We start from the raw sequence: 21,529 nt of genomic DNA on the forward strand, positions 1-21,529 counted from the left end.
TCAGTATACACATGAGGGGGTGACAATATCTTCTCATCCTAATGGTGGCTCTTGAGAGATGACCAAAAGCGAACTCCACCATCAGCCTTCTAGTATGCCAAATAAGTAGCTGTTGGAAGAGTGGTGATCACCCGTTACAGATCCAACAGATCTGCATGCAGAGGCTCCTGGGAAAACAATTAGGGGATAGCCATAACTACGGAGAACTAGAAGTTTGTCAAAGGAGATTGTCAACCCAACAGAGAGCAGGGTATCGGAAACACACTGACTAGAGGCACAGAATAGTGAAACTCCCTTTCAGATTAAACAGCAGGTCTGGTATTCCCAGACACCAGAGCCGTGGTACCACAGACTATTAGTTCCACCCTAGAAATACTGCACTACAGCTACTCTTAAGCGCACTCACACTCAAGCTCTGTGGGAAGGGCACCATTCCTATCACTTGTGCAGAAGTCCACCGCAACCTAAAATATCAGCAGACAGCACAACTACATCTGACCCGGATAAGCTGAAGGGCTGAAAGACCCATACCCAGAATGCAAAGCACTCAGAAGAGACAACTCGTGACATGCTACATCCACAGGAGCAGGGTAGGAAGGCCACAAGGCCTCCCTTTTCACCCTGATATGGCTTGCCACCAAGGGTCTATCTATGCCATCAAAATATCTTCAACCACACTCATTCAAGCCATAGGAAGAGCAAAGCACCTCTCCTGCAGAGATCCTCCATCAGGAAGACTCACAAATGCAGACCGTGGCATGTGAATACCAACCCAGGGAGGCCAAGTAATTGGTGATGGCTCTGTTATATAAAAAACAGGTAACATAACATTATTATATTGGACCTACTTCTGGTGCTCCTTAAATTCCATTACCACCATCACTGGACCCTGCTGCTATGCTGGCTTAGTGCGGAGAATCAGAGTGATGCTGTTTGATATAACCCTCACCCCTTGATAAATGCACTGCAAGAAGCACACCCTCGGCGTCACATGCTAAAATACTTTTCCTTCCCTCAATCAATCAATCAATCAATCAAAGCATTTATATATATATATAGCGCACTACTCACCCAGAGGGTCTCAAGGCGCTCGGGGAGGGGGGTCTGCTACTGCTCGAACAGCCAGGTCTTGAGTTGCTTCCTGAAGGCGAGGTGGTCCTGGGTCAGGCGGAGGTGGGTCGGGAGGGAGTTCCATGTCTTGGCGGCGAGGTAGGAGAAGGACCGTCCCCCTGTGGTGGCTCTTCGGATGCGGGGGACGGCGGCGAGGGCGTGGCCGGTCGATCGAAGCTGGCGTTTGGGAGCGTAGAAGTTGAGGCGGCTGTTGAGGTATCCTGGTCCTTGGTTGTGTAGGGCTTTGTGTGCGTGGGTGAGGAGACGGAAGGTGATTCTCTTGTTGACCGGGAGCCAGTGCAGGTCTCTCAGGTGTCCGGAGATGTGGCTGCGACGGGGGATGTCCAGGATGAGTCGTGCTGAGGCGTTCTGGATCCGCTGGAGTCTCTTCTGGAGTTTGGCGGTGGTTCCGGCGTAGAGGGAGTTGCCGTAGTCCAGACGGCTGGTGACGTGGCCTGGGTGACCGTCTTCCTGGTCTCGGTGGGGATCCACCGGAAGATCTTACGTAGCATGCGCAGAATGTTGAAGCATGACGAGGAGACGGCGTTGACTTGTCTGGTCATGGAGAGGGAGGAGTCCAGGATGAAGCCTAGGTTGCGTGCATGGTCTGTTGGTTTGGGTGCGCTGCCTAGGGCTGGGGGCCACCAGGAGTCGGGTGAGGATCCCAGGATGAGGACTTCCGTCTTGTCCGAGTTCAGTTTCAGGCGACTGTTCTTCATCCATTCGGCTACCTCTTTCATCCCTTCGTGAAGGTTGGCTCTGGCGGTGGCGGGGTCGTTGGTGAGGGAGAGGATCAGCTGGGTGTCGTCGGCGTAGGAGATGATGTTGAGGTTGTGCTGGCGTGCGATGTCTGCGAGGGGGCTCATGTAGACGTTGAAGAGGGTTGGACTGAGCGAGGAGCCTTGAGGAACGCCGCAGATGACTTTGGTGGCTTCAGATCTGAACGGGGGGGAGGCGGACTCTCTGTGTCCTTCCGGCGATGAAGGAGATGATCCACTCCAGTGCCTTCTCCTGGATTCCGACGTTGCTGAGTCGCTGCACTAGTGTACGGTGGCAGACAGTGTCGAAGGCCGCGGAGAGGTCTAGGAGGATGAGGGCTGCTGTTTCTCCGTTGTCAAGCAGTGCTCGGATGTCATCGGTGGCTGTGATCAGGGCGGTCTCGGTGCTGTGGTTGGCTCGGAAGCCAGACTGCGAGAGGTCGAGGGATCTGTTCGTCTCGAGGAAGGCGGCCAGCTGCTTGTTGACGGTCTTCTCGATGACTTTTGCAGGGATATAAGGTAGCAGTAGCCGTCGCAGTGGTGAGTTCTGGATTCAATTTTAATTCTTTGTAACTTGGCTAGGCCAATAACGTTCTCTGCAGACTTCACTAAATACATCACCAAAGGCGGAAATGTAAACAACTGAGGTGCGGGGGCTCTTCTGGAAGGCCCTCATGGACCTTCTCAGGTTCTGTCCAGCACTATTTAGGATCCAAAGCTCTGCGTCTTATACGCCCAACATTGGGCCACGTCTTCATGTGCGTGGGCCTGGGGATTACACTCTTAAGACCCCACGTGGGCATTTGTAGCCAGTGCGAAGTCGTTTCTGGCAAAACGAGAGTCCCTCTATGCATCACAGTAGTGAAGTGGTGGAACAGGTTTGCCGCCCTTAGCGCTTGTAAAGTGAAGCCCTCGTAATCTGTTGTCTGGTAAAAACCTGACTCATTCCACAAGACATATTCATAAAGGAAATGGCTTGGAATGCCAAGTGGAACCATCCACCCACCCACACCCCTAGCAGCCTGAAAGAGTCGGTCGAAGGTACTGAAGCTGCCAACTTGGCATCATGCGAGCCTGTACAGGAAAGTTGGCAGATGGCTAGATGACACTGAACTGAATTATATTTGCTAATATTTATAAATTAAACAGTGAAGCCCTGGTAAGTTGTGCACAGGTTTCACCTACTGATGCCAACCCTAATTATCTGTACTCCTTGGTGCTAGTTTCCAGACTCCCAGAGTTAGGAACTAATGTTGAGCCTCAGGTGTATATAGAGCTTCATCTTGTGACCTCTGAGTTGATGTCGCACAGTGGAGGTGGGAGATCACATGCCAGCTGCATGATCCTTTTTTCTGGTTACCAGTACCTTCTAATTCCTTACTCCTTTCCCTATCTTTCTTTAACAAGCACTTTCTTATACCGCCCTCTTCCTCGATTGCTCCGTATTTGTCCCCAGTCTTTTTATTTTTTTCCACCTCTTACTTTTTCTTCCTCTCTCATTTTCATTGCAACTGGAGCTGCATTTCTCTTTATCCTCTAAAAGTGTAGGGCTTTAATCATTGAAGACAAATTCTGCCCGTGCAAAAAATACCAGTCTAACAGGCATGAAGCTTTAGAACTCCTTCTTTGAACCCTGTGTCTTCATGGTTTAAATCCTATGTAGGCCTGCATCCAGTGGGCAAACACCAACACTTGTGCAAATCGTTCAAAATCGAAACATTACTATACGAAAGTAGCTACACACTCACCACCCTTCTGGCAACCAGTAAATCTGTGTTTCAAGAGAACTGGAAAAGCCACATTCTTTGCAACATATGATCACCACACACAGATAAACCAGTGTCGGACAACAACGTATTCAGCTCTGGTTCCCCTGTCTCTGATTTATTCAGTGACAGCCTGTAGACATTTTTGGTAGGGTTGCAAGAATCGCTCCGCTCCGTGTACACCAATCACCTTGTTTCCAGCCCTAGGCTTACTTTTTGCAAGGGTTTCTCTGGGGTAATAGTAAAAATAGTTCACCCGAAGCAAATTAAGTCTACACCTCTTCGTGTGCACTGGGTTGTTAAATCAAGGCCCCAGATTGTATGCTTGATATTCAGCATTAATGGCATGATAGGATAAACAACGTCCCAGGGATCTAGGTTTGGGAAGCCCTCAAGAGTCTAGTCGAGTAATCGAGAATGGCTTTAACTTCAGATATTGGCTAGGAGAAGATCACTCAATGAAGTTCTTTGGTGGCCTTAGAGTTAACTTCTCCCTAATCCACATGCCAAGGAGGTTACTCTGATGTCCAGGAGCAATTGCTTGATGTGGAGAAAACCTTTCTTTCTCTCCAGATGTCTGCATTCAACTTCGTTTTTACATGGGGGTTTCATGATCGTGTCAGAGGGATACATGGGATTTTTCCCTATTTTCTGAATCTTCTCTCTGCTATGTTCTTTCATATTGTCATGGTGACTTCCCGTTTTAAAATTGCTTAAAATGACCCAGTATCCTCGTCCTGGAGGAGGGAAGGAGCAATAGATGAATAGATTGAAAGATTGATGGAGTTCTAATGCTTCAAGAAATGCAGGAGCCGTTGGGGAGTTTTATAATTCGTCTAATTTACTTGCTCCTGGTAAGCACAACAGTACTGCCCAGAAGGTAATATTATTCCCCACGTTTACAGAGGAGTTTCATCCTTTACCTTCCAGTAACATTGCCAAGAATTACAGCGAGGTATTGCAGTAATTGCTGTCATTACAGCAGAATGGTAATAAAAATGTCCAGTAAACTGAGCCTCGGACACTTACTAAAGAGAAAGGTCCTCCGGGCTCCCTGATTTTTAGATAGTTGTTCTCCCAGTGAAAGGAGCTGGACACTAATGCCTAGATGCATCAACCTTTTTAGGAAGTGCAAACGGTGCGAATCGCAAAAATCGGCCGTTTGCACTTCCTAAATTGGTTTCTGGGATGCATGAAGCATTTTTGGAAAATCGCTATTTTTAGCGAATTCCAAAAATGCGATTGCTTTTAAGGAATCGCAAATTTGCGATTCCTTAAATGCAATGAATCATTCTCAAAACATTTGCGATTTTACAAATTGCAAGTGCAAATTACCACGAAGTTGAACTTCGTGGTAATTTGCAAAATTGTTTAAAAACGCACAAAAATGCATTTTTTAAACTGTTAAGTTACAGACACACATGTCCTTAGGACATGTTTGTATGTAACTTACAGGTAAAAGTGCATTTCATGGGTGCAGGGGGGGGTCATTTGGACCCCCCTCTCCACCCTTGAAATGCTTTGTTGAATTCCGATTTCAAATAGCGAATTCGCAATTCCCATTCATTCCTATGGGCATTTCAGCCCATAGGAATGAATGGGAATTGCGAATTCGCTATTTGAAACTCGCAATTTTATTGCGATTCAGTAAAATTTGCGATTTTTACCGAATCTCAATAAAATTGCGAAATAAATGATACATTGCCATTTGCGATTCCTTATTTTTCGCAAATAAGGAATCGCAAATGACAACGTTGATGCATCTACCCAATAGTCCCAGAGCCTGGTCTTGTGGCAACGAGGTGACGAACCTTAACCCCTTCGATGCGGCCGCTTTTTTTCCCGTGTGCGGCCGCCGGCCGAACACTGGCGGGCCATGACGAACCCCAGCCGTCATCAGCACACGAGCACCGTAGTGCATGACGGCTGGGGTTCGTCACCAGCATGGAAGGGGTTAATGGAAAACTTGCAATTAGGACCATTAGATGATTGAAGGATGCTGTTCTTAAGGTTCTTGTTCATAAAGACTTAAGGGATTAAGATTGTCTGATTAAGCGTTTTGTGATATGACCTGTATTCCCTAATCTCAGAACTATATGGGTCCCAGTTTCTTTGGTTTCCTTCAGCGTGCCTTCCCATTTCCATGGGTGTCCCGCATATAAATTTATAATATGACTTATAGGGCTCTCTTGTTGCTGGCTAACTCCCATATTTGCCCCACAGTGTATGCTGTACTATATTGGTTCCTGCCTTTGTCTGCTTTTCCTTACTTGCCTAATCCATTGTGCCGCAGGTGGAGGCAAGGTCTTGCCACCCATGTCCTCATTACTTGAGGTATTTCCTTGTATGAATTGTACACAGACATAAACAAGGCTGTGGCATAACTGTTGAAATCTTGTTGGTTTCCACCGCCATTTTGGAGTATTTTCCAACTTTTGAGGATAGACAACGAATCTCAGAAGAACTCCTGGAAACCTAGGACAGTCCCAGATTGGCAAGAGTATCCCTACTGGCCAAATATAATGCTGCAGGTTTTCAAATAGGTGTAAACGTCTGTATGAGTAAGTTGAATGGAAATATTCTTTTTCACTTTTGTGTTTTTCTTACGCCACAGGATAAATATTTTCCATGTGGAGAATCATTGCTTCTGCCATAAGGATCATAAAGCTGGCTTAGACCTAGTTTATTTACTATTTCTATGGTTGTAAACATGCAGAATGTTTGAATGCCTACACATTTTTCACTTTGGGGTGTTTGCTGCATGTGTGTGGTTTCCCCCTATTGTAATGCCCTTCAAACAGAGCTCGGATTTCAGAGCTCACGGTCCTCTCCAACTCTTTCTCTGACAGTCCTTTTCCTTTGCCTGAAAGCTGCTGGCTAGGTCCATGGTCAACATTATACAGTCCCGAAGCCAATAAACGTTGCTACATTTTCTGAGTATGGTATGACACTCGGTGGGGGGTGGCGGGGGAAGGGGGCGATTCAACCAACCATGTGACCTGTCTAATAGTCACCTCCTACCTAGATCAAGCGCTTGGAGTCACCTGTGTTACGTACAGTGCTTTAGAATAATGTTTTTTACACATTAGTCATACATACATTTAAAATTTAAATGCATGGTGCTAAATTATGTAAGGGCACACCTGCAGAAATCCCAGCATCAGCTGGTGGATCATGTGTCACTGCAGCATGTCTAGGCCATGTGCGAGGATTTGTGCATCTAACAAAAATGTGTTACATGTTATAGGTGTTCATTGCGGGGGGGGGTCAACCAACCATGTGACCTGCCTAATACTCCCCTTAGTCACCTTTGATCAAGCACAGAGTCACCTGTATTACATGCAGTGCTTTATAAAATCTATTGACATTACTCATACATACATTTAAATGTATGGTGCTAAATTATGTAAGGGCACACCTGCAGAACTCCCATGTCTAGCTGGTAGATCATGTGTCACCGCAGCACGTCCAGGCCATGTGCGAGGATGTGTGCCTCTAACAAGAATGTGTTACATGTTATAAGTGTGTGTGACGTAGCCATGCACTCATTGTTTGGCTAGAGAAGTGCAGGCACAGGAAGCGCTTCGCGAAGACTGTTTTCGCTTTTCATTCACAGCTGTGGAATGTGGTAAGGCTACCTAGGCTGGGCTTCACGACATGTGCAACGTGTTCATATTTGTCTTTAATTAATGAGGAGGATGCCTGTGCTTACGAAACGAGAGCATAATGTTACAAGAAGAGATGCATGGATTGAAAATGCAAAATGTTTGTAAATTAAAATAAATAAATTAAAATGCATCTTTAGCTTTAACAATAATACATTTGAGCATATCGTTCATCAATGCCTACCGTAGTCTACTAACCTCCTGCAAGACTCAGCTACTTTGAGATCTAAATCAGGGGAGTCATTGGTCCCCTCAGAGCTGAAGCCTATAAACCTGTGGATTTCATCAGCAGTTCAAACCTTACGAGAAAAAGCCTGCCGCTGTGATTGGCAACCTCACCCTGCAGCTACTGTCAGTTAGTCTGAAGGCCTGCCACGTCGCTTACAATAGTTGAATTTTTGGTAGACTCAATAGACCATATTTTCATGACTTGTAACTTTACCGTTCCCTATACAGAAATCCTAGTGTGATGTAACCGCTTTACAAACATCACCATCTTTCAGTCTGTGGGGACCATAAATCTCATTGCAATGGAAGTGCAATCACTTACAAATCTCTTCCTACTTTTTTTGTGAATGAGAAGCCTTAATAAGAGACACTCTGTGGAAAGGACAACTGCTGGATCGCTTCCATAAAGTAGGAAATATGCAAGTATCAAGGGCGCCCTGCCTAAAGGCAAGATTTAGTTGTTTAATTGATTTCAAACACTGTTTTTCAGTCGTTTTATTGTAAGATATATATTTGTAGTCGCTTTGAGTAGGAGTCAAAGTGGGAAAATAACTCAAGATAAGTCAGACATTGCAAGTTTTTGCAGCCCTATGACTGAATGTTGGTGTACACATGAGATCTTGTTTCTCCTATGTTAGAGGCGACTTGCCAAATGAGGAGTGGGAAATCGAAATCTCTCTTGGCTGAAGACATTTTCCTGTAAGTATGTATCCTGTGGAGTCTCTGCAGTGTACCCAACCATGGTGTGTGGATGCAGTTGAGTGTATCACATCTGCACATCCATAGGGCCTAACAACCATCAATCGAGAGCTGTAGATGAGGTCCATCTGGATAGCAGGAGATGGGAAGTACACTAGACCTTTACTCAGTACAGAAGCAATTCTGTTAAAAAAATATCTAGGACAGGACATAATACAGATTGAAGGTTTGTTTTTCTGTACCTGAAGCAAAAGTGATCAGGCAAAAAACAAACTACATAAAGTAAATGTTCCCATCACCCTACAGTTTACCCTTATCACTGATGATCTGGTCAGTTGGTGTCCATAGATGGTGATGATAAAGTTGCTATAGGGTGTTCTATACTATGTGGCTGCTAAAAAAAATATAGTATAGGGCTGTGAGGCTATGCAGAAAAGGATGGTGAACTAGTGGTCAAACTTTTTGCATAGCTGTTAGATGGTAACCCACCCCAAGTTCAGTGAGGACCTGTAGCAGGCAATTGGAGCCAAGGGTTGTAGCTTGGACAGGTTACCTCCATTTGGTAACTTGGAGTAGAGAAGGATGCAAACCTAAACAATACCCAAACAAAATCAGTGCCTTGTCCTATATTTTGAAGCTCAGAGCGCAGTAGGCATTGAGGGGCTACCCGGTGTAATCAGCTGTTTTTCGACACTGTTCAGCAAAAGCATCTAGTCACCTGGATACTCCAAATTAAAGTTTCTAAGGACTGTTTCCGCTGAGAGGCATCTCTACCTAGGTGACCAGAGCAGATGGACAGGTTCACACTATCGAAAAAAGAGTTGTTCCCTATGAGCCCTAAATAAGTCAGAGGACATATAATACAACATTTTTTGTCTCTGTCAGTCTTTGTGATGACAGCTATAAAGAGGTTGCATGCTGTAAATTGCGCTGTTAATGGCAGTACCAGTGGGGTGTTGAGAGAGATGATCTCTTGTAATTTAAGTAAATGTGCATCTCAGTGACCGGTGGCTTACTACAAGCTTGAGAGGTCCTCTCCTTAGCCATCCTTCCAGTGTTCATGGCAGGGTGAGGTGAGGGTGTAGGGGAGAGACCTGCCTAGGTGGGGAAGGGGGTATTGGTAGTTGAAGTTGTGGTTGGGAGGAGGTAGTCGTGGAGTAGATGGCTTTCTTAGGTAAATGGGGGTGTAGAAGTCGGTTGCCTCTTCCGAGTGGGAAGGATGGAATAAGCATAGTTTAAATTCAACTTTATATTCTTCAGCAAGTATAATGCACATTGACGGTCAGTGTGAGAAATTGTAAGTGTTTCATGGCAGTTTTACTGAACTTTTCATGCCGCAGCATGAGCATTTCCCAGTAGCGCTCTCATGCTTTTGACAGGCCAGTTCTGGCGCTTTTCAGTAGAGCGGATTGCTCTTAATGTGTCATCACTAACTCTTCTTAGAAGCCAAGCTCCCCAGTGTCCCAAGCCCACCACGAGTAGGTCATGCAGCCCAGGCTTTCCTTTGAAGTTGTCTTGTTTAGGCCTTAATAAAATCAAGATTGCAGGCCTACAATGTAAAAATATACGCAGTACAAAGTAAAGCAAAGGCCAGCAGACCATTAAGGCTGCACATGACCCGTTATTACATATGATAGCATACAGCAAACATGTATACACAAATTTGTGCACACACTACAAGAACCTGCTGCCAAGGTACACAAACCAAAGGAAGGTCACAAATTGCAATTTAACACGTAGAAATGCACCAACAAAATAACCAAAAAAAACCACAAATGTGAATCTTGATTGCAAATCACAATTGCTGTTTAAACATCATCGTCCACAACGTAGACGAGTGCATGCTGCAATGGTAAGTACCCAAATGGAATAAGCCCGATAAGCCACTTCAATAGGTGGCTAGGCCATCACTGTTAGTCTGCTGCACTTCAGTGCTGTGTGGATGGTAAAAAGAGAGGTGACAGCCTAAGCACCTATTGAAGTGGCTTATCCACTTTGAAACTGCACTGCGATGTCCTAACAGGCTGAATCCTTTTGTGTTTACACCATCCATCAATTGTGTGTCTTTTGCTTTCTCACCCTTAGTGCGCTGGGTATGCCCAGACGTGGGTCCCGGGCTCACTGTGCCACTGGATTCAAGCTATCCTGGCTGATATCGGGTGAAACCCCAAAACCGGTCCTAGGATACTTGTTTCCGTTCCAGGGAGGAGCTGGCTTGGCAGTTCGGGCTGGACTGTTCCCATGAGGCACAGGGTCAAGACTGATTTGCATATGGCCAGGTCTAAACTGGAGTGGCATGGTGAGCAAAAGAATGATGGATTTAACCTAGATCTCTTGACTGGGGTTGAATGCTTTGATTTGTTCTGCATTCCGTCCATCAATTGTGTGTCTTTTGCTTTTTCAAAACAAGCCATTTAAAAAAAAAAAATCCTCGGTCACCTTTACCCGATGATACTCTGACATGCATTCAGGGCCACCGGAATTAATTTCCTGCATAATTATAAATGTATCACATTTGCCAGATAATCCATCACATACTGCGGGATTCCCTAAACATGTGGTGTCAAATGGATGACTACGAAATAATCGCCACATGTGGTGCCGTGTAGTGGCAGGGTAGACCCTTTCCAAATTTTAACTATCACTTTCCAGTTTCTGATTGCTGGATTCAGGTGTTAAACCGCTACTAATGAGGTGAAACAATTGCCAACGAATATTAATATCTGCAAAAATGATAAAATAGAGAACTAAAGCTGCCCAGAGTGTGCCGCATACTTTGCCTTTTCTGGTGCATAAATTAGTGAAACCGATTGAGTAATTTGGTTCACTATTGCAGAATAATTGCAGTGAGCCTGCTTGTTCATGCTTTTTCCATTGCTTAAGCCACGTAGTTTACAAACACGGACACTTGACTAACCTGTCGATTTATCCCCTCGCCTGCAAGAGACTTACGCCTGGCCTTAATTTAAATGTTGTCCCACACTGTTTTGCAAACAGGATTTGTATTTTTCTCGTTATAATTGTATCAGTTCAGCATACACAAAGGCAGAACTGCTCAAGTGTGTCATGCTTCACTGGGCTCTCCTGGCAGCTGTGGCCAGGGGCACATGTCTCGTCTACCTGTGCCCAGATTGTATATCTTTTATGTAATTCTGGGCCTGCTTTGAAGTATGTAATTTAAGAAATCTGATATAGATTGGAATGTGATATTGCTGCGTTGCTCAGTTACATCACTGTGTACCTGCCTAGGCTCCTCATACACCAAGCTTGCTTAAGAATGTGTATCAGCTTTTGCACTTTAGGGGTGCCTTCCTGAGTTGGAATTTCCTATTATGCGAGGGGTATTATAGAAGCTGCCTGTTGGCTCCAAAAGGTGTAGTACATACGTGTTATATAATTAATAGGTGTAAAAGCATACATATTTTAGGGGCTTTAGGTGATCTCTCTTCAACATTTAGTTTGTTGCTATAAATTATTTTGATTCTGACCCCCACATCATACAGCATAAAGCAGGGGCTCAGCCCTTTTCAGCCAATGGGCAACTTCGCTGTCCGTGACAGCCTTCCCCAGTTTTAACAAGAAGCAGTTCACTTAAGTGGTAGTTATACTTTGGCAATGTGTGCTTTTTGAGGCGAAAAAAATGGTATGCCTTTGGCCAGTGTTGTTTTTACATTGACGAGGTCACAGCAGCTACTTCAGCAAAGTTTTGTGAAAGCCATGACAAAACAAACCTTGAGAAAACCTTGACATAGCCAAAATGTCATAGCGTGTTTACCTAGGTTAGAAATAGTTGTTTTTGTTTGTTTGCAGGTTTGTGGTCCAGTGTTATTTCTTTATTTCGTGGTTTCCGCTTCGTTTGTCAGCCGACGTGTTGTGGGACACAAAATTCCAGCGGAAAAAAACTCGTATCTATCAGTCTGTTTTCTTAACAATGCTTTACGGGCTCGTGAGCGAACAAAGTTCAACCACTATCTTTTCAGTGTCCGTCAAAAAGCTTCAAATCTTAGTGCTTCCCCGCCTCAGTTTAATAGCTCAGTGAAACGAGTTTGCCCTGTGCCTCGAACCTGAGCGCAGCGAACTTGATTTAAATGTAAAGCTGTGCTGAACGGGTTTGTTGGAGTCGGAGGAAGCCTCGCTGGCCCCGGGCACAGTTCCACCCCCAGCGCCTCCTTCAGCCTTTAGCATCACAAAGCGGCTGAGCCTGTTCGGGCCGGGGCCGCCTCCAGGCGCGCGGGCCAATCACAGGCCAGGCTCGCGGGCTCCTCTTGCACTCAGGGCTTCGGTCGCTGATTAACCCAGAAATCAGGTGCATTGGATTGCCGCTGCTTGTTGATTGGGCGCCGGGAGTGAAGGAAAGAAAACACTCTAAGCCAGCTGACGAAGCGAGGAGCGCCTGAGAGGATCCACCGGCGAAACTCCGACCAAAGTTGCATCTCGCGCTCCGTACAGCCGGGGCCATGACCCCTACCGAGGAGGGCAGAGGCGGGCAGCCCGGGCCGGTGTGAGGATCTGTCTGCTGCCCCAGCCAGCATGTGCGCCCTACACTACGAGCGCCACTACCACACGGTGGGCGGCGGGCCCGCGGCGCCCCGGAGGGACGGCAAGGGGCTCAGCTGGGAGTATGAGGACTGCAGCCGGCTGGAGAGGCGCTACGGGGTGGGCAGCCCCCCTGGGCACCGGGCCTGGAGGGAAGACTGCGGCCCGGACCCCAGGGTGGAGAGGCCGCCGCGGAGGGATGGCAGGAGGCTGGACCGGGACTACCAGCAGGACCCTCGGAGGGATGAGGGCCGGTATGTGGATCACAGGAGAGTGGACAGGGGCTGGGAGTACGACAGGACTGACAGGGACTACAGGGAGGACAGAGCCTGTGGCCGGGACTGCGACTACTATAGGGCCTCTGACCGGAGGTACCCTGATGGTGAAGACCTCAGGAGGCCCAAGACTGTATATGTCGATGCAAAGTCACTAGATAGAGATTATGGCTGTTATGGAAAAGATGGACGATGGAATGTGGACGACAGGCCTTTAAATGGAAACTTTCGGGATTACAGGCTAGAACGGGGCATGCACCCCACCATCGACGACTATGACCAGGACCTGGTGGAGCGCAGGAAGGCCAGGAGCCGATATGACTGTGATCCCCATTGTCGGGACAACAGCTATCCAAGGAAGGGGCCCAGGCGCTACGACGAGACCAGGAGCTTAGAAGAAGCCCCTGAAGACTGCTGGAAACCCTCCTGTCAGAGTGTGGATCGTGGTAAAATGCGCTGCGACTACGAGGATTCTAGGAAAGGTGGACGCAGCACGTCACACCGCGACAATGGATACTACAGAGAGATGGACAGCCCTGTAGGACTTGAATACTGGGAGAGGGGTCGGAAGGACTACAAGGAATCCAGGCGCTATGGATATGGTACTACGCAATGGAATGGGGATGCTCGTGGTTATGATCACAGGGATTCGGATGAAGATTATGAAAGCCGTAGAACAGATAGAGTCCAGACTATAGACCATAAACCCCCCGCCACTGTGGATGGAGAAGAGGTTGGGAGGGTACGTAATAGTCCAAGGAAGCGGGTACAGGAGTGTGATGGTTTTGTTGAGGTTGGAGAGCGAGACCAAGAGCGTGGGGAGCTTGGTTTCCGTGCCAAGGGTCTGCAGAATTCCAGGAATCGAAGTGGCCTTTCCTTGGACTCGGACTTTGATGAATTTTGTGACCCTGGGAGTTACAGTCCAAGCAGAATTTCACCAGAATGGAGGGACAACGACCATGACGTGGTCGAGGCAGAGCCCAATACTGACCTGTGGGAAAGAAACAGTATCTACAGGCGAACAGCCCCCTCCACTCTTCGGCGCTCTGACTTCGTACTGAACAGACAGAAAAAGACAGGTAAATACATGACTTACCAGAAAGCTTAAACAAAACTTGTCACTTAGGTGTGATAGTGTACTTGTCAGAACATGAGGTATAAACTGTGGTATTCACCTAGGTGCCAGGTGGTCCCAAGCGACTCCCTAAGCCAGGCCTAGGTATTGGGCGAATGGTTTCTTACATTGAAAGAGCTGCAGTTTCTTTTAACTTTCAAAGGGCTCTTGGCAAGAAAGCTGCTTGGAAGCTAAGTATTCAGAAGCTTATCAGATGTGACTGATCATTGTGCAAAAGCTTTATTTCTTGTGTATTGATTTTGGGAATTGAAAGGTGGTGTTCCAAACATTAGTTAAAAATCTATAAGGATTTACATAGGTAAGCAATTCAATGCACCAATACATGTCCTGCCAGTCCTGAATCAGTGATTTTACATTTGCACAAGAAAGTTGCTCACATAGAAATTGTACCAATGTGGTGTAATTTGTCTGTGAATAAAGCAGGTTACCTGGAATGGCTTTTGGAACTCCTGGCTGCGTCCACTAGCAAAACTTGCCTAAAATCCAGAGTCCTCAACTCGTGTCTAGTTGCACGTTGTTTACCAAACTGATGCTGCATGCAAACATTCCTGTCGAAGACCGTAGAAAACCCATTCTTGGAGTTCGAATAGGAATGGAAAATTCCCAAAATACATTATGGAGAAGCTGTCAAGTACTCTCCATGGGCTAAAAATGTTATTCCTGTGGGGAAAATCAAAAGTTGACTAATTAACATCAGCGTCCTACTACGGCGCACCTGCTCTATTTCTGTACGTGGGAATGGTTGCACGTTCTAGTATTGGAATCTGTGGCAGTCACAGCTTCCCAAGAATACTACTTTGTAAATTCATCAAAAGTCAGACATTTGCGCCTAAAGTAGTAGTCCACTTTTGGCTCAAACTTACGACCGTTGATTGGGACTTTTGTTCGCCTTGGCACCCACGTTTGAGTAATTAGTTTGACCATCCCAACAATCCGCCATGCATCGCTTGGCAGTGCCCATTTCCGCACGTTTGTTTGCTTACCACGGAGTCCAGGGCTTCCCAGCTTCATGTGCTCCATTTGTGTTGTGTGGATTACAAACATTTCAGAATTCCCATTGAGTGTTCCGTGGACGGTAGTAGCTTTACCATATCCCCCCCTCCTCCCCCCCCCCCCCCCCCACACACACAGACAATTACTCCTCTCTTCCCCTCCTCCCTTTGCTTATTAATCTCTTTCCCAGAGACCGGTGACCCACCATCTTCACATTCAGTCCATGCCAAGGCCTGGCCTGCACACTGAAAAGTGAATAATGGGCCTTGGCGGGCAGCTTTGTGAAGAACATAAGGGGCGCATGTAATGTGAACTTTCTGAACAAAGAGCTTGGAATGTCCATGAGAGCCGCGCGGGGCTGTTTCAAAGGGCTGCATTCATGAGGAACTTTAAAAGGCATCTTTCTTCCTCCCCCTTCTCACTGCAGCGCCTGTGGAAGTGCTTGATGCACCCGGTGCATGGAGTTTGCGTGTAGCGTGTATGTAGCGCTCCATGACTGGTTGTGAAGAGTTCTGCTTTTCATCAGGTTTCTGGGTGCCTTATCGGGAGTGTGGGGTTCACAGTGGTATTGGTTGTAGGTTGGTTTAAGTGGAAGGTGTTCGGAGACTTGCATTAAATATGGTGCAGTGTGGTTACTGTGCTGAAGCGTTGTGGAGAGTGTGACAACAGATGTAGTCTCATATCCAGGCAACATCTTTGGGTGGTACTTAGAGAGACAGGAGAAGACCCCACTGTCTGCGTGAAACGGTGGGGCTGTAGGTATAATGCTAAAGTGGTCAATACAGGAAATCTGAATCACTATGCGCCATTTTTAACAAACACTGTTGCCAATTTTGTATTCGATCCAAATACAGTATCTGACATGTCTGTTTGTAGCAGGGGTAGGTGCAGCTTCTCAAGAAACAATTCACACCCGTGAAATCTCAAGATTTGCTAGCTCCTAAATTTACAAGACTCGTGATTTTCGAGTAATATATGCTATCGACTAAAAGGTGGCACCCATTTAAAACTGAGTTAGCAAAATGCCTGCTGTTATTTCCTTCAACTATGGGTTTTCTTCTTCTTTTCCTGTGTGATAGTAAACAATATCATAAATGCACAGTTGCTTTGTAGTTGCTTGACAGAAGACACTGACAACAACATTCCAATCTTATTTATCCAAGATTACACTGCATGTCTTTCAGGGGGTGAGTTGTCAGCTGAAGATTATTGACCCCACAAAGGGCCAAAACACTCTGAAGAGTACCGAGAAGGGACACTACTAGTCACGTTTGCTCAGTTGTCAGAAGATTATGCAAAATCATTAATTATTTGACACTGCTATTAGACGTTTGTGATCTCATGGTAATCGGTGGGATTGTGATGCTGAGTCTAGTGATGGCGAAAGTTTCACGGTGCAGTTTTGTTGGTGTGGCCAAGTCCTCTTTTGCATCTGCAGATCTTGTTACATGATCCACCCTTAACTGCTGGCAGGTTTAGAAGTCAGTAGAAGTTTTTCTTAAGGGACCCGCAAATGGCCGCAGATAAAGCTTGTAGCTTTAGCTGGAGGAATGGCAAAGAGTTTATAAATGAGCTATATTCATATAAAAGCCAACTATACGTCAACAGTGATCATTCACTTGTATGTGTGGCTGGAGATAGATTCACATAGCATTAGGGGTTGAGTACAGGAGATCATCTATTAATGATGGGCTTCCCACCCCCTTGGTTTCTCTATCTCAGAGATGACGTGAAAGGAGCAAGGTTGCTAACACCACTCTATGAAGAGGCATTGAAAGCTAGTGTAAATATAGTGTTTATCCGGAGTCAGAATGGGTGTTGCGGCATAGAGAGGAGCTAGGACAGGAGCTGAATAATTGTCCCAGTGAGACATCATATTGCTTCTGAACCAGACAGACTTAGGAAACCGCAAATGTGGTCAGTTGTTCTTTCAGCTCCATGTACTTCCATTTGAAATACACTTTCAGTACTAAAGATGGTTTCACTGCTTGATAATGTTGCAATGAAAACATATTTTTATGCAAATGTTGTCATCTTTGATCTAGTCATATTCAGCAGCTTTTGATTCGTAACGTTTTAGGACTCTCGTAGGCTAAGAGCATTGTTTGGCTCTAATGTAACTATATATATTATATATTTTTTTTATTGGCGTAATTCGAAGTACTAGCTGTAAAAAAATGTGCTTTAAGCTAGTTCTAATGTGATCAGATTTCCCCCCTGTAGTTACGCTTATTGGAACTGATGAACAACAGTTTTATTCGCCTATAATACCATTAATAAGTGGAATGCAAAATACTGTGTACCTTAACATTTTTGATTTATAAAATGTGAAAAAATTGATTTGGATAACAAATAGTTTTTTCATTCAACGTGGATTATTAGCCTCGAGAGACGGTTTACTTGCGTTTTACTAGCACATGAAATGTTGTCAGCTGCACAGGTGTTGAATTTACTGATTGAATAGTCAATACCTAAGGGCGTATACTTTTTATGACCGAGCTTGACACACTAGTGTGGTGATATGCCTTTTGAGATTAGACTAATTCTGGTATCTCCTCCATTAAGAAACACTTAAAGCACCTTGCTGAACAAATGCCAAGCTAATGAGGAGTGTTTGATCTATTTCATAGAGTAATTATTTTTACTGTTTTGATTTGGGATTATTTATTGTCCTGCTCCACCCCACTTACCTGCCGGCATAGTCCTTCTGCCATGGAAGTCCCACCGGCCACAGGTTCCCCTGAACTGGCTACAGTTCCCGTCCACATACAGGGAGGTACTGTCTCTTCTTCAGTGTCAATGGGCACTCGACCAACACTAATCTTCGCCCTGAGGTTCTCACACACTTTGTCTTGCTTATATTTAATAACACCTTGAAAAAAATATGTAGCCTCAATCTGTGCTTTGCGGCCGGGCCCTGTGCCTGGAAGTGGCCCATGATTAGGTAATATACTGTCTGCGAAACCAGGGAGAGAAGCTCTCCTCATGGCTAACTTTACCAGCTACTAAAGTTCTTTTTTTAGGTCTGGCATTAGATGAGAACTTTTTGCTTTTACAAAAAACGATATGTATACTACACTTATAGGGGCTTCAGCCAGTGCTCTTCTTCCATTGGTCTAGTATTGTCTTTCACATTTCTTCCACCCACTACACCATAGGGTAGTGGGCCAGCCCACTTGAGCCATTGGCTAACTTCACTGAGTGACAGTTTTTCCTCTTTCACAAGGAGCACATCCACACACAAAGTATTTCATTTAAGTGCTGGGGACTACTATGGCCGTTGGAATTTTGTTTTTGTAATGTAAAATTTTTTTTTTAGTTTTTTTTTTTTACCAGAAGTACATTTTGCTTTTGGTCATTGAGTTTAAAATTTAAAAGAAAACATTTTTTTTACATGAAGGAGAGCCCAGCAGCCTCCCCGGAAGTAAAGTGCTGCGAAAACTGTCGCAAAAAAACATTTGACGAAGACAAAAGGCTGGTAGACCACCCCAGACCTATTGGCTTTGCCAATGCTTATTTGTTTCTGTTAAGAAAAGTTTGAAGCGCAGGATTTCGCTATTGGAAGAAATAATGGTGCTCGTGGTAAAGAATGTACATTTTCCTTTGCAAACGTCATGGCTACTCGCCAGGAACTCCGAGCTTGGTTAGGAGCAGTGACTGCCACGTGTAAAGAGGGCCGCTGTACCTTTTTGGCGAGTTGTAACTTTAATAAGCTGTCCCCGTTAGTCACATCAATTAATTATCACATAAGCATTTCTCGTCCTTCCACGTTTTGAATCATATCCTCTTGTGCACTTGATTATGGCATTGCATTAATTATCACATAAGAAATTCTTGTCCTTCCACGTTTTGAATCATATCCTCTTGTTGTGCACTTGATTACGGCATTGCATGCCAGCACATTCTAAGCAAGTTTAGCAAACTCGCCTGTCCTTGTCTTTTGTTGGGGTTATTGGTTTTAGTTACAGCGAAGCCGTATGACCAAACTAATCTGATCTGTGTCTGTTGACCCAACCGCCGCTCACGGATGGATTTCCTTTAAAGGCTATACAAGTATCCTCACCCATTGTTTTTTTGTCGCGTCTTTTTAAAATTGCAGGTAGGGGCTCTAAAATCTTTCATGTGGCGACCTCTAAAAAATCTGTACCAAACCTCTGAATAAGTAAATTGAAGCATATTGTCACTGCACTCATAGAAGTAGAGGAGACTTGGTATGTTCACAAAGTCCTTTCCGTTATTTCCTTTTAAGGGCAGGCCGGCCTGGTTCGGCTGCGGTGTCACTTGCGGCCTTAAGTTTCTTAAAGAGGCACCATAACTGGTTCAGCTTGTTTGGTGATATCACAGCATGCACGTAGCCTGGCTCTAGGGCAGGGCTGGCCACTCCTGAGTCCTTCAGACATGAAGTGTCAAGGCAAGAAGTGCCTGGGTGCAGCTATGCTCTTCCATCAGTTTGCAGTGTCCTTGAGCCTTGCTATTGGACAGAGCACATTGAGCCTAGCTGCCAAATTGAGCCCTTCTCTGTCAGTAAGCCATGCTGTCAAGGGCTGTTCTGGGCAATGCTGTCAAACAGCGCTGCCATGGCACTGAGCTGTGCCACTGAGCCATGGTATCTTACAGAGCCTCCGGTCACACAGCCCTATTGTACGTCTGAACCCTTGGCTCAACTGAGACATGCTGTCACACCGCTCTGCTGTTGGTGGAGCCACCAGTGAGGAGATGTTAGCTGATTTGGTAACTGTTTGGCGTACTTTTTTGTCCAGTCTGTTTATTAAATTTTCTTACAAACCACAAACGAAATTGCATCATTGCTTAATCCCACGCAGGGGGAGCGTAATGCCTCAGCCGAAGAGTAACCTCATACATATATTGCATTGAACAACATAAACGGCTCCTCTTCTCTATAAGGACGCCCAGTGGTAGATACAGCTTCTAAATAACCAGGAGCTTGGGAAAAAAGGGAAACGAAGATAATGATTATGCACCCTTATGAAGCATAGAGGCAGTCCAAAGGCATCGTGGCGCCCTTCTGCGACAATATCTTCTCCAAGGTGCGCCACGGAAGTGCTGTGTGAGAGATAAGCAAAAGGCAAATACAAGCGTATCCCAACATGTGATGTGGAACAAAGGCACAAACTCCCACCCACCCACCCTACCCGTGGTGGCGGCAAAAACTAAACCAACGATAGGTCGGTCAATCTGAGATTATGTTCAATATTGAAAAAGATGAAGGCCTCTAATGGTGGAGGGGCATACTGCAGACGGGAGGCCTCGAGAGAGAAAGGTGACCAGAGGAACCCATTTAAATTCAAAAATGTTATAATCATTCATAAAAATGTCCGCCATACGCTCTAGGCTAAGCAGGCGCCAGAGGCAGGAGTGCCAAAGTGAGATAGCTGGAGCCTCCCTCCTCTTCCATGCGGTCGCTATAGTGACCTTAGCCGCTCCAATGCAGAGCCACAGAATCATTTTGTTGGCCCTTGTCTGGTGTTCTAAGGATGGGTCACGGAGCCCCTAAAGAACGCCTGTAACGGGAATGGGATAACCTAGCCTGTCCTTTATATGTGCCAAAATTTCCTCCCAGAAAGGGCATAGTCTGACAATCCCACCAGATGTGTCGGAAGTCCCCCAAAAACCTGTATCCCCTCCAGCACCTATCGGAGGAGGGAAAGATCCGGTGAAGTTTAGAAGGGTGTAAATACCAGTGCATCTTGGTTTTCATGTGAGCTTCCCCGAGTTCTGAAGAATGATTAAAGCGCGCCATATCAGACCAGAGATGCGTCCACTCCTCCTCGGAAATGGGACGGTGTATTAAGTCTTCCCACATGGACATGTATCTGGAACGTGGGGAAAGTGCTGTTTTAAGTAGAAAGCTATAAATTAATGAGATCACCCCTTTCATAGTGGCAGATTTGGTAAGAAAGGCCTCAAATTTTGTTAAAGGTCGGGTGGCAGCCTCCCGTATCGAAGGAGCAAGGGCCCAGTGCATCAATTGGGTGTAATGAAACCGCTCTGTGTCCTCTAGTGCAAACTCCCGTTTACAGTGATCGAAGGTAAGGGGATCGTCATTATGGAACAAATGTGCTAACATCAAGCCAGGCTTCAAACTTCCCCTCGTATTGAGCTGGGGGAAAGGCTGAAGTAAAGTGAATAAGAGAAAACGGGGATAGGAATGTAGTCCACTGATCGTCGCCCGAAACAGAGTCCCATACTTTGAGTGGTACGTGTGGGGGTACTAATATATGCATTCTGGGGCCTATCCCTACGAGGCCGCCATACCAAATCCCAAATGGTTCGTCCCGTCATGCTGCGGTCCATATGGATCCAGTGTTTAGGACGGTGTAGCAGAGAGTAGGAGAAGCGAGCT

General features: G+C 45.8%; 1 protein-coding gene across 2 annotated transcripts in view; it reads left to right on the forward strand.

The window, feature by feature from the left end:
* Window positions 1–21,529, forward strand: part of DNMBP (dynamin binding protein) — a 583,091-nt gene that overhangs the window by 328,151 nt on the left and 233,411 nt on the right. Inside the window, exon 1 of one of the 2 annotated variants that reach the window (XM_086922587.1) lies at window positions 12,531–14,116. The exons of the other annotated variant lie outside the window; for it this stretch is intronic. Coding sequence (XP_086778713.1) covers window positions 12,757–14,116 — 1,360 coding nt within the window. The 5' untranslated portion in view covers window positions 12,531–12,756. Of the gene's footprint in view, window positions 1–12,530; window positions 14,117–21,529 lie in introns of those variants that run through there. 2 annotated transcript variants of the gene reach the window in all.

The sequence above is a fragment of the Lissotriton vulgaris genome, chromosome 5, assembly GCF_964263255.1.
Source record: "Lissotriton vulgaris chromosome 5, aLisVul1.2, whole genome shotgun sequence".
NCBI classification, from domain to species: domain Eukaryota; kingdom Metazoa; phylum Chordata; class Amphibia; order Caudata; family Salamandridae; genus Lissotriton; species Lissotriton vulgaris.